The 12250-nt window shown below is 34.3% G+C and overlaps 1 protein-coding gene across 2 annotated transcripts in view; it reads right to left on the bottom strand.

Moving 5' to 3' along the window:
- The window catches only part of LOC136037851 (CAP-Gly domain-containing linker protein 4-like), a 149133-nt gene extending 138554 nt beyond the window's left edge, over window positions 1–10579 (bottom strand). The window contains exons 1-2 of one of the 2 annotated variants that reach the window (XM_065720696.1): window positions 10486–10579; window positions 2260–2520 (exon numbers count right to left, since the gene is read on the bottom strand). In XM_065720696.1, coding sequence (XP_065576768.1) covers window positions 2260–2487 — 228 coding nt within the window. In that variant the 5' untranslated portion in view covers window positions 2488–2520; window positions 10486–10579. Of the gene's footprint in view, window positions 1–2259; window positions 2521–10417 lie in introns of both variants that reach the window. The other variant, XM_065720697.1, reaches the window with a different exon arrangement.
- Between the last annotated feature and the right edge of the window lie 1671 nt (window positions 10580–12250).

The following is a 12250-nucleotide window of genomic DNA, read 5'->3' on the forward strand; positions in this document are numbered from 1 at the left end:
CTTTGTTGTTCACTTCTGTCTTCGAGTAGTTTTAATTCTTGCTGCCACTTATCTTCGAGCCATATGTTTCTTTGTTCTTCACTTTTGTGACTCGTTGTAATTGTTGCTGACGGAAGTATTCTGACTGTTTATATTTGTTCTTACTTCTCCTTTATCATTACTGTAGACATTTTTTCAATACCTTTTACTTTAGCTTCTCAGATTGGTCTTGTCACGTTTGATGGTCTAGGTTGTTCAATTGTAGATTGATAGGTTGTTCTAGGTTGGTAAGAGATCTAGGCTAAGCCTATGCATCAAAAATAGCATGGCATTATACAAAATATAGGCAAGGCACATGGTAAAACTTTTGATTCTACCAAATTTTATCCAAGACCTGATAGATACTAAAGATCTTTCCAAAATATTAAAAGATCTGAAACTTAAATACATCTGAAACTAAAAATTTTGTTTAAACCAAAATTTATATTTCTTGAAAACTAATCTCAGAATCTCAGAAAATGCTTATCCTTCTTTTTTAAATTGGTTTTTAAAAGCATTTACCAATAGTGGCCCCAATTCATGAAAATGTAGGGAGGAAAGATTTTTTTTTAAATCAAGATATACAAAAAGGAATTTTTTAAACTTTAGGGGTAGGAGTATCTTAGAATTTCTCCAGTTTTTTAAGAAAACGCACAAAAAAAAGATTTTCCGAAATATAGGTGGGAATATCCACTGCTCCGCCAATGGAGGCCCCTCTTTGGACAGTAAACAAAGAAAAAAATATTGTGGGACATGGAAACTTACTTTATATTCACATACAAATTTACCAGACTTTAAAATCCCCAAATTATTGCACAGCTAAGTAGCCTATAAGAAGTTCAAAAACATATGCCCCACACCTTAAATTAACACAATGAATGAAACACAAAGTTGTATTTTTTCTTAATTACTAACCCTCTCATACCTGTGTATGCAGAACGATAGGGGGTATTTCTCCTCCCAATTGAAAAAGACCTGAAGGATGCATCTGAAAATATTAGGTAAAAACAGGCAGTTCACGAACTCTGCCCCCCCCCCCTCTCTCTCACACAAAGAAAAAGAACACTTTATCCCTCTCTACAGGAGTTTGGACCTGTGTGCACCTAAGCCCCATCCCAAAAATGAATTTACTTAAACTGCTGTGGAAGATGGAAAAAGTTTGAAATTTCTGACAAGAAAAGGTATTACCACTATCATAATACCATCCATGCTCCCCCCCCCCCCCCAGAAGTCTTTACTTTAAGGAATCAACAGTGTGCATCCATGGCTTTCCTTCACTATTCTACTATAATTCAGGTGTTTATTTTTTTGAAGATTGAGCAGTGATTTCTGATCATTAGCTATGCATAGTGTATTGTCAGGAATGTTGCACATAGGTGTGCAGCCAAATTCTATTTGCTGCTTGGTACATTCGACAATGAAGGCTCAGGCTGCCAAGAGAATTTGCCACTTTTATCATTTACCAAACTCCAACACCAATTTTTTTGCTGTAGGCTATTCATTTATCTTTATTTTATTCTTATTAATACCAATTGCAGTAACCTTCACATGATTTAAGACAAAGCTAAAATTTGCTATACGATAACATGCACTTCAAAGGAACAACTAACAAAATAACCATGAGAGATGGGAAAAGTTTGCAATTTCAAATGAGTAAAGGTTTTAACCCCATTATACTATTACGCTACCACCTATTCCTCTCCAAAAAAATTTTCACTTTACAATAATATCTGTGTATATAGTTTTACTTCACCATTCTACTTATACTTCAGGTCTTTATTTCTTTGAAGATTAAGCAGTGATTTCTGAACATAAGCTATACATAGTGTGTTGCTCGGAAACGCTGCATAAAGGTGAGCCAAAGTCTATTTGCTGCTTGGCACATTTGAGGGTGAGGGTTCAGACTGCCAAGAGATCATGCTGAGTTTTTTTTTTTTTTTTTATTTATTTATTTACAGAACTCTGATAGTATAAGTTTTTTTTAGTATTATTTTCGTAATATATTTTATATATTATTTTTTTAGTATTAATTTCGTTTTTTCCTTGATACCAGATATAGGAACCTTCACAAAGCCTAGCCCACAAAAAACAATACTGATTCAAGAAAAAGATGAAATTTACTTTTTGACAACAAACACTCTATAGAAACAACTAACAAACTAGTCATGGAAGATGGGAAATTTTTGAAATTTTAAACAAGAAAAACCACTGCCACTACATAAATTGAGCATCAAATCTTACCTCATGAACAAATAGGTCAATTTTACATTGAACTTGTCTTGTCCATTGCCTCAAAATGGCAAAAACCTCAGAAACAGATGTAGTTGATGATGACACAAGACTTCTACATCCATTACATTCTGGGTCAAAGAATGATAGATCCATTTTTCTACAGTCTGCACATAAGGGTGCTTCTATTGGTGGATGAATCTTAGGCTTTGTAGAACTAAAATTTGGCATCTCACCCATTTTACAGTCCAAGAGCCAAAAATTGGATTACAACTGAAAAATGATCCCATAATTTATACAATTATGAGACAAATATCTAATAATCCTAAAATATTAACAACTGATTGAGAATAAACATCATAACAGCAGTCACAGTCATCATTTGTCAATAGTTCCCAAGGGGGATCAAATACATTTTTCTTACTGAGATCAGAATTTTGGCAACTTGAAATCAAAGAGGGAGGGGGAGCTGATAGGATTTTTTCATTACAAAAAACAAATTGGTTTTTCAAATCTGAAGGGGGGTATTTTATTTTATTTGGGGGAGGGAGTGGTAAAATGCAAAAAAAAAGGAATTTTATTTCAAAATTTCAAATCCCGCTGCCCACAACTGACAATCCTAAATAACCAAAAACCAATAAACTAATGAAAAAAATTATTTGTTTTTTTCTTTCTTTAATGTATTTCCTAGCAAAAGCCAGAAAATGTAATGAAAAATAGTAATATTGAGGTATCTAAATCTAAAAATTGCATCCAAACTTGATTTCTTTCAAGTTTGGATGCATATTTTCTTTCTTAATCATCATAGAAGAGTTGAGGATCATAGCTCACTGTGTGATTATTTAGCTGAAGAACTGTTAATCTAAACATTATGTTTATTTTTGCCAGATCATTTTTCTTCTTCTTTTTTTTTATTTTTATTATCAAAATTAGTCACATTTGATTTTTATTTGTAAAAAAAAATGTTGTGAAAGCAATTGTTTAAGAAATGTTACAACTACTTCATGGGCATAGAATAATATATGGTTGAAAAATAACAGTCTTTTGCTGATATCACATGGTGAAAACTTCCCAGTGCTCAAAACAGCTAATTTTTGTGCACCTTTATGGAATAAACTTTTCAATAATTAAAATGAAACAGCAGTGTTTAAAAAAAGGTAAAGGTAGACTTACAGTTTGAATCTAGAATTGGTAGCTTTTTTTCCAGTCTCAGAAACTAGACCACCAAACTTTGACCTGAACTGCAAATCTCATGAAATTTACTTTGGGGTAGACCTAAATAAACATAAGCTAGACCTAAAAAATAGCCAATCCACAGTTCAATTTGTCAATTAAATTTCAACTGCAAATCTACGAGTGCTAAAAAAAATCCTAAAATACATGGCATGCTAAAACCACTCTTTCTGGAAAAAATTGAACACCTAATCAGTAAATTGTTTATTATCCCTGGATGGTATTCCTTGGGATCATCTTGGCTGTATACTGTGAAAACTTGCTAGGGCTAAGTGTTTTTCCAGAGTAGAAACCTTAAGCAACAGGAAATCTCAGCCTTAATTCCTCTTGTTAGCCCTGATTAAAGGCCAGAGGTCATTAGCTGAAGCTTACAATGCAGTATACCACAGCTAGGGCCACTTAAAATTCTTTTCCTGAAGGATTGTCACTGATTAGAAAATGAAAACACAGTTACTGCTAACTCTATTGATGTTTTCAAATGAAGGCTGGATGCTGAGTGGTCCTCTAGAGAGTGGAAACTCGACTGGAAAGCTACTGACATCAAAAAGCACATGACTATCAACCAACACTGTAAACAACTTATAAATCACCAATCTGGAGCTCCACTGGGAATTTCCATAGATTGCTCCAAGTTGCAATTTAAGGTAAATAGGATAACCTTTGTGAATTGAAAGTGAGTTAAAAAGGGACAGAGGTTGTGTTTTAGGATTTTAGTTACTTCTGCCACATGACAAAATGAGACTGAAATATTTTTTAAAATATTCAAAACCAACATTTTCAGTTATATTAAAATTTCAAAAATAAGATCATAGCTCAGGCTAGATAAGGGGTATCTCTTTTTTCATATAATTTAGCTAGGAAGAAAGTAATTATATCATTTAATGCTGTTATGGCCTTTTCAAATAAAATTATTGCTTCCAGGGGAAATTCCATTTTGAGCCCTGAAAGAGGGCCCAAAAAGCAAACCACTTTTGTCACCACACACACACAAATAGTGATAGAGACATTCACTAGAAATGACATTTCAAAGTGGTTAAAAACAGACATAGTTGTTTATAAATTAATTTGTAAAACTATATTATAAGGCCACAAATTTATAACAATCTAATTCCATAAGAATTTGGATTTATAAATATTATTTTAAACTGTCAAAATTTTTCCTGACATCTGTAGAAAAGGGCATATTTATAGCATAATAAACTTTGCTGTGACCTAACAAAGCAACCAGAAAAAGTAAGTGAACAATTAGATTGCTTTCTTCTACAAAATGATTGGAAGCAAACAGATGAAGATGTAGAAAAATATCAGCATTCCTTATCAAATCCATTATATTGGTTTGGTATTTCAAATCCATTAAATCAAACATGACTGTTTGTGGAAGTTGTACCTGCATTTATCTTGAGGCAGCTTCAAATTTTTATTGAAAAAGAACAAACCTGAATTTTTTCAGGTATTTTTTTTTTCTTTTGGTCCACAATAATTGATGTTCATTTATTCATTCAGTTTATATTTGAGGCTACCTTTTTCAATTATGTTTCTTTTTTCTTTTAGTTTATATCACTTGAAATTTATTACTTTTACAGTTTTATTTACAGATATTTTTTTTCCAATTTGTGCATTAAATTTGTAGAATATACACTTCATCTGAAAATAAAATCTTACACTCAAATGGTAGGTATTTAAAATATTTTGGCTTTTAAAGATCAATGAGACAATGTATTCAATAAAAAATAGGAAATAAGGTGCTACTTTAAGGGTCCCTTTAAAGGTTCAATAAGGGATTTACAAAGGAAATTTTGTTTTTCTATAAAATAATTTCAAAATATGAATAACTTGTATTTAATACTTTTTTTCATTGGTTTATTCAGTTATTTTCCTTTTCTTGTATTATCAAGGCTAATGGTATGTTGTCTTCAGCAGTAGTTTCCTCATTGCCATACTCTATGTGTACTTTACAGTTAACAAAATAACATATGGCTTGTAACAATTCTGTTTGGACCACAAGGCAGAAACTGAGAAAAAAAATACAACTTCCCTGTCATGAGCAGAAAGAAAAATTCCATCCAATGCATTGACATACCAGCCAATTAATTAAGGCTGTTTATCTATTATTTTTTGAGTAAGCTGTGAAGGCATTGTTTTGTCATGCAAGAACTAAAGATTCATCCCAGAGCAAGTAGCATTGGTGTGGACACCAAGAACTCATAGGAGATCATGGGATTGTTGAATAGATCAAAGCATATAGGTTTGTTGGAAATATAACTGGGGAAAGTCACTGAACCAAAATTAGGTATTTGAAGGGATTGAAAGGGTCAGCAAACTAAGAATTATACTGTCTCCTGGAAGGTACTGATACTATGAGAAATAGACAGATCATCTCTGATCCCTCTCATACAAAGATATACAAAGCTAGTTTCAATAATGAGTGAATGCTGGGTAGCCTACTCTAGTCTGTAAGAATTCAGCTATACTGACCACCAAACTAATCATTGTGATAGCTTTGTTGAAGATTCAAACATCTGTGGTCAGTATGTTGAGAGGTAATGCCATGATTTGAAAAAAAATCTACAACAAATTAGGGATGAGGAGTATGTACCTGAAGCAGTACATTGTAAGATTTCTCTTCCTTGAAATCTAAAAGCCTGGGAAGTATGTTCACCATTTTCTGATCTAGGGTACAAAGTTATATCCCCTGGGTCAAGCCACAGAAGCTAAATCTTCCCATGAAGATAATGAATAAAATACTAATGAGGACCTTAAGTTGGCTTTGGTCTCTGAGGAATTGTCACTGTATCAATAACAGTGAGTTTCCCTTTTTATTTAGTTTATATATTTGTGTTGCAAGAGCAACACTTTGGTTTTGTCCCGGTTTTTTTTGTTTTGTTTTTTTCCTATGCTGCCGATCTCAGCTTATTCCTGGAAACTGGTAAGGGTCTAACCTGTGCGGTTTTTACGGAAAGTATGGACCTCAGGCCGGATTGATGAATATGACATTACATTTTGGAAAGCTCCATAGAACTCTTGCCTGGGGCCAAAAAGGATGGTTTTTGCTTGTCCTCGAGCCAGAGCCTATGGTGTGCGAAGTGAAGTGGAGTTATATAGCCTATGTCAGAGAGGAGTATCTGAAGTTGTGCAGCCAAGCTTTCGTTTCATCAAACCATGTTTCTGCTTTCGAGTGGAAAGCTCCGTTCTAGCAGGCAAGCAGGCAGGCACCAGTTTCAAATTGAAGATGGACTAAAATCTATAAGTGTTAAATATATGCGGTAGTTCCCCGGCCCCACAGCCAATATATCTTCTTTGAGTGATAAATAGAAAAATTTACAGAAACAAAAAAGTGCGATTTTCCCACGGGTCCGAAAGTGCTGCCATCTATTGTTTCTAGCCATTTCTGTTCGTGATTTCAGCTGACTTTACCATTCTTTTTTTTCTACTTGGGATTGCAATAGAGAAATGGTATCAGATATACCTCTTAAACTTTAAAAGTTCTCTCATTGCTAAAGAAATTAGAGCTTATCCTTTGCTCCTTTCTAAGTGGTGGTGTTAGAAAGTTGGCCTCCGGCAAAAAAGTCAACTTTTGAACTAAGACAGATAGAATTTTTTTTTCAATGACAATCGATAGACCTTGATGAGCTGATCAAAGTATATGTCCTCCATTTTTTGTTACAAAAATTCCTTCATGACATACACCAGTTTGAAAGTTTCAAGGGGTTGACAACTTCAGTGGTAAGGTACACACTTGAACCAAAAATAGGCCGATACCAATTGTGAGATATGTAGGGGACTTCCAAGCAACAGTCGATTATTAGCTTATAATCATCTTTGGCAATGAGGGGTTTGCAACTTTTGCTGATTGGTGTACCTATTATCTGTTTCTGGTTTAATTGATGGTAAGAACAACTTGGTTCCCGATTGTAAGACATGTAGGGGAGTTGTAAGTAATAATCGGCTGTTAGGCTACAATGACTTCAGCAACCAGGGGTTTGGAACTTTTACTAGTTGGTGTACCCATTATTTGTTTCCGGTGAACTTGGATGTATATCCCGGGAGAGGGACTTGTAAGTAAGAATCGGTTGCTAGAGGAGGCTCACGAGGGGCTACAAATTTGTGCAAATTGGTAAACATCTATGGAATCAGGGACCCATAAATATCCTGTAATGACTCGCCATCCAATAATAAGCAATCCTGGATGGCGAGTCATTACAGGAAATTTATGGGTCCCTGATGGTATTTTGATCCTGAAAAGTTACAGATAGCTTTATAATACCAACTAGATTACATAAGATAATGTTCCAAGTTTCCATCCGTCACAATGTCTACGATTGAAAAGGATAAAGTTCAACCAGCTGCAAAGTGACATTTAGGGGCCTAGTAAGTAATAATCGGCTGTTAGGTTACAATCATTTTCAGAGATGAGGAGTTTGCAACTTTTGCTTGTTGGTGTACCCATTATTTGTTTCCAGTTGAACTTGATGTCTATCTTGGGAGAGGGACTTGTAAGTAAAAATCGGTTCACTTTAGGCTAGAAATTTGTCCAAATTGGTGCACATTGTATTTGATCCCTGTAAATCTGTCGGTAAGAAAGTTCATATCGATGGTCTATCAATCACTATAACCTAGAATTAAGATGTTATGCAATGGGTACAAACAAACGATAATACAAAACAATGAGGTAGTTTCGTAATAATTAATAGAATGTCATCTATGGTATTTTGATCCTGAAAAGCTCCAGATAGTTTTATAATTAATACCAACTAGATTATACAAGATATTGTTCCTAGTTTTCATCCGTTACAATGTCTACGATTGAAAAAGATAATGTTCAACTGGCTGCAAAGTCAATTTAGTCCTTTCTTTCAATATTCTTTTGTTGTTGTTTTTTCAATGCTGGGGTGTGATCATGTGATTACTGATTGTGTTCTTCTTTGAACATACTGTTTTAAAAGCTTCGATAGGCTGACAACTTCAGCATTTAACCGATAGCAAAGAAACAAAACCAAAGTGTTGCTCTCGCAACACTTTAATCGGCAAAGCCGGACAAAGGTTGCCGCAACACTTCATGTTGCCCAGGCAACGTAGGTCTAGTTTTCTTTAATTCTATAATTTTCTCAACTAAATTGTTGTGCAATTTAGCTTCTTTTCCATAATTTTTGTAAAAGAAAGGATATTGGTTGCTTTTTGTTCTGTTTTCTATTCTGTTTTCTGTTTGTTCTGTTTTCTAACTACTGTTATGTTGCAGTAAAGTTTACTAGACAAAAAAGATTCCAGAATTACACATGCCAGAAAAAATTTAGGATTTAAGAATAATTTCTGTAATTTCAAACAGTTATTGAATTAGTTTGTATGCATTAGGAATGAATCAATGCCTTTGGAGGTAAATGTTAAGAATAGTGGCCCTACAGAAGGACACATATTAAAAAATACATGAGAGAAATTTTTAGATTGCTAATTGTATGCTTGTTTTTATGGCTTTGTCTGAGTTTTGACAATTCACCCCAAGCTCCCACCCTCTAATGATCTCACATAGCCCTAGGCTAGATAAAAACTGACATTGAAAACAGTGAAAATCATGGCTTATAATATGCAGCATATTTTCATTAATCAGATTATCATGTTTCCTTCTGCTACTATTCACATTTTTGACTGACTTAACATAGTTTTTTTTTCAATATTCTGTACAATCACTCAGTCTAAACTTAATATTTCCAAGGCAATGGATGAATTGTCATAAATGTAAGCAATTCCATTAACATGAGCATAGAATTTTCAATCTAAAAATGTCTCTTTTTTTGTTCTAGCATGTGTCCTTCTGGAGAGTAATTATTCTTAACCTTTACTCTTTTGAAATACATTGCCTTGAAGTATCAGATTAGAAAATTGAATTGTGAGTTTTTAACTAATTTTTTAACTTTACTTTAGTCATACATTCACAGCTGAAAACACAGTAATAAGATGGGTTTTAGGGCCTCTTTAAGAATTCAAAATAGAATTTGCCCTGGAAAGGATTTTTATTAATGTGTAGATAACTCTTATTGTTATAGAAACTGACAGTTATACCAACTTTTCAGAAAAATTTGCAGTTTACAGCACAATTTAGCTAGGGTGAAAGTGAATAGATCACTTGATGCTTTTTTCTTATGCTCTTTTATAGTTCAATAATTGGGTAAAATTGGTGCAAACAGTATTACTGGCTTTCATATAAAGTGAATATACCACTAAATTTGCAGTAGAAGCAATTATTATATTTGTAAACAGCATTAAAAAAGGCATTGAGTGGTATATTCACTTTATATGAAAGCCAGTAATACTGTTTGCACCAATTTTACCAATAATTGTTTCAGGGGTAAAATCTATTTTGAAATTTGCACACATGACAGGTCTATACCTATTGAAATTTTGACAAAACAACATTTTACCTTAATTTTCAGTTACTAGTTGCTTTTTCTCTGCCTTTAGTTCTGAAAATGCAATTCCTGTTATTTGAGTAGAATTTTGAGCCATATCAATGTTTTTTTTCAAAATTTAGTAGGCCTAAATGTATTTGCATATCTTTAAAACCTTATAAATTGGGATTGAGCAAAGTTGTGAAGCTGAAAACAATTTTTTTTGCACTTCATTCAAGCAGAAGACCTATTTGAAAGGTTTCACTTTTATAACACACATATTTCTAAAGATCATCGAAGGTCAGGACCCTCTGGAGGGAGAGGGAGTGGAGGTAGGTATTTCAAAATACCTTCCTGGGACATAATTTAGCCTGTAGACTCATCCCTGAAAGTTTCATTTTCCTAACCTAACCCCTTTCCAAGATAGCTAAAAGTCACTAAACTAGAGTTTCACTGCCTTACTAGCCTGTAGAAGCTTAATTAACTAGGCTGTAAACCCTAAGCAAACATAAAATTAGCCTATGCTTAAGGGGGTGTCTGACTTATAGTATACCTACATAGAATCAACTAGGCATATACATGATATTTGATGAAGTATCTAAAAGTAGTAATCCAAAAACTTTACAAGTATAGCAAGTTCGTGAAGCTCAGCAAATCTGCCCAGCTACTTTTTGCTTTTGCTCAAATTTATTCAAATTCAGCAATTTTCTATGTAATATGAATGATTAAGGAATTCGGTTTAGATGTCTCTATATTTCTTAGATGTTTAGTGCTTAGCGAAAATGTATATAATTTACGAAAAAAACAGAAAGACAAAATCAAAATATGAGATTTCTTTTGTTTTTTCATGGTCATCACAAGCCCAGACGGCCAAATTTCGAAGTCAATTTTGGAATTAAACTTAGTGAAAAAAAGAAAAATAATGAGTTCTTTAACAGCTCTGAATTATGTTTGACTGCCCTGTTAGAACCAGAAGACGAAAAGAGAAGGAGACACCAATCATACATAAGTTAAAAAAGGAATTAATAGAGGGTTCTGGAAACCTCCGAGCAGGGGTTTTAACAACGTTGATTTCAATAGTATAGTTTTTAAGTTCAATCTACAGTCATTTTTTGAGATTTTTCCAGCTCTTTCACACTACTACTACTACTAATAACATTCCACCGCAGCACCAAGCCTCCCGAAGCCAACACAGCAACGCACGCTGTTCCTCCATTCTAATATACTCAAAGCCTGCTTCTTTATACCCTCCCAGGAAATTCCTATTTCTCTTAAATGTTTCTTTATAACAGCCTCCAGTCTAACCGCGGACCGCAGTAATAAAGGACAATCTTTAGCAATCTGTCATCCTTCATCCGAATAACGTGTCCAAGCGATCCCAACCATTCTCTCATTATAGCCCTAAAAGTGAGATTGAACCACATTTTTCAGAGAACTCGTCCTGCACCCTCTTCCTTATTTCATCCTCAATCCCACCTTACAGGCTACTTAATTCACTCCGCATTCATGAAACTAAAGTTGACAGATAAGACAATCTAAAGCCTACGTAAGTATCTAAAAAATGATCTTTAAACTGAAAAGGAGATACACTCTCGATTCTAGAGAACTCGTCCTGCACCCTGTTCCTGATTTATTTTGATACTCAATCCCAGCTTGCAGGCTACTTAATTCCCTCTGCATTGATGAAACTAAAGCTGACAAAAGCAGGCAATCTAAAGCTTTCGTAAGCGTCCATGAGTGCCGCAACCATGATCTTTTAATTGAGAGGGATATACACTCTCGATTCCAGAGAACTCGTCCTGCACCCTGTTCCTGATTTCATCCTCAATCCCACCTTGCAGGCTGCTTATTTCATTCCATATATTGATAAAACTGAAGCTGACAGATCAGGCAATCTAAAGCTTTCGTAAGCGTCCAAAACATGATCTTTAAACTCTGAAAGAGATACAGAAAAACTCTGAAGGAGATCTGAAGTAAAAAACTCATCCTGCACCGTGTTCCTGATTTGATACTCAATGCCAGCTTGCAGGCTACTTAATTCACTCCGTATTGATGAAACTAAAGCTCAAAATTGCAGGCAATCTAAAGCTTTCACAATCGTCCAAACCATGATCTTTTAACTGAGAAGGATATACACTCTTGATTCTAGAGAACTCGACCAGCAGCCTGTTCCTGATTTCATCCTCAATCCCACCTCTCAGGCTACTTAATTCACTCAACATTGATAAAGTTAAGCTGCAATCTAAAGCTTACGTAAGTGTCCAAAAAATGATCTTTAAACTGAGAAAGAGATACCATATCGATTCGAGAGAACTCGTCCTGCACCCTTTTCCTGATTTCATCCTCAATTCACCTTGAAGGCTGCTTAATTCACTCTAAATTGATGAAAC

This window comes from Artemia franciscana, chromosome 17, assembly GCF_032884065.1.
Source record: "Artemia franciscana chromosome 17, ASM3288406v1, whole genome shotgun sequence".
NCBI lineage: Eukaryota > Metazoa > Arthropoda > Branchiopoda > Anostraca > Artemiidae > Artemia > Artemia franciscana.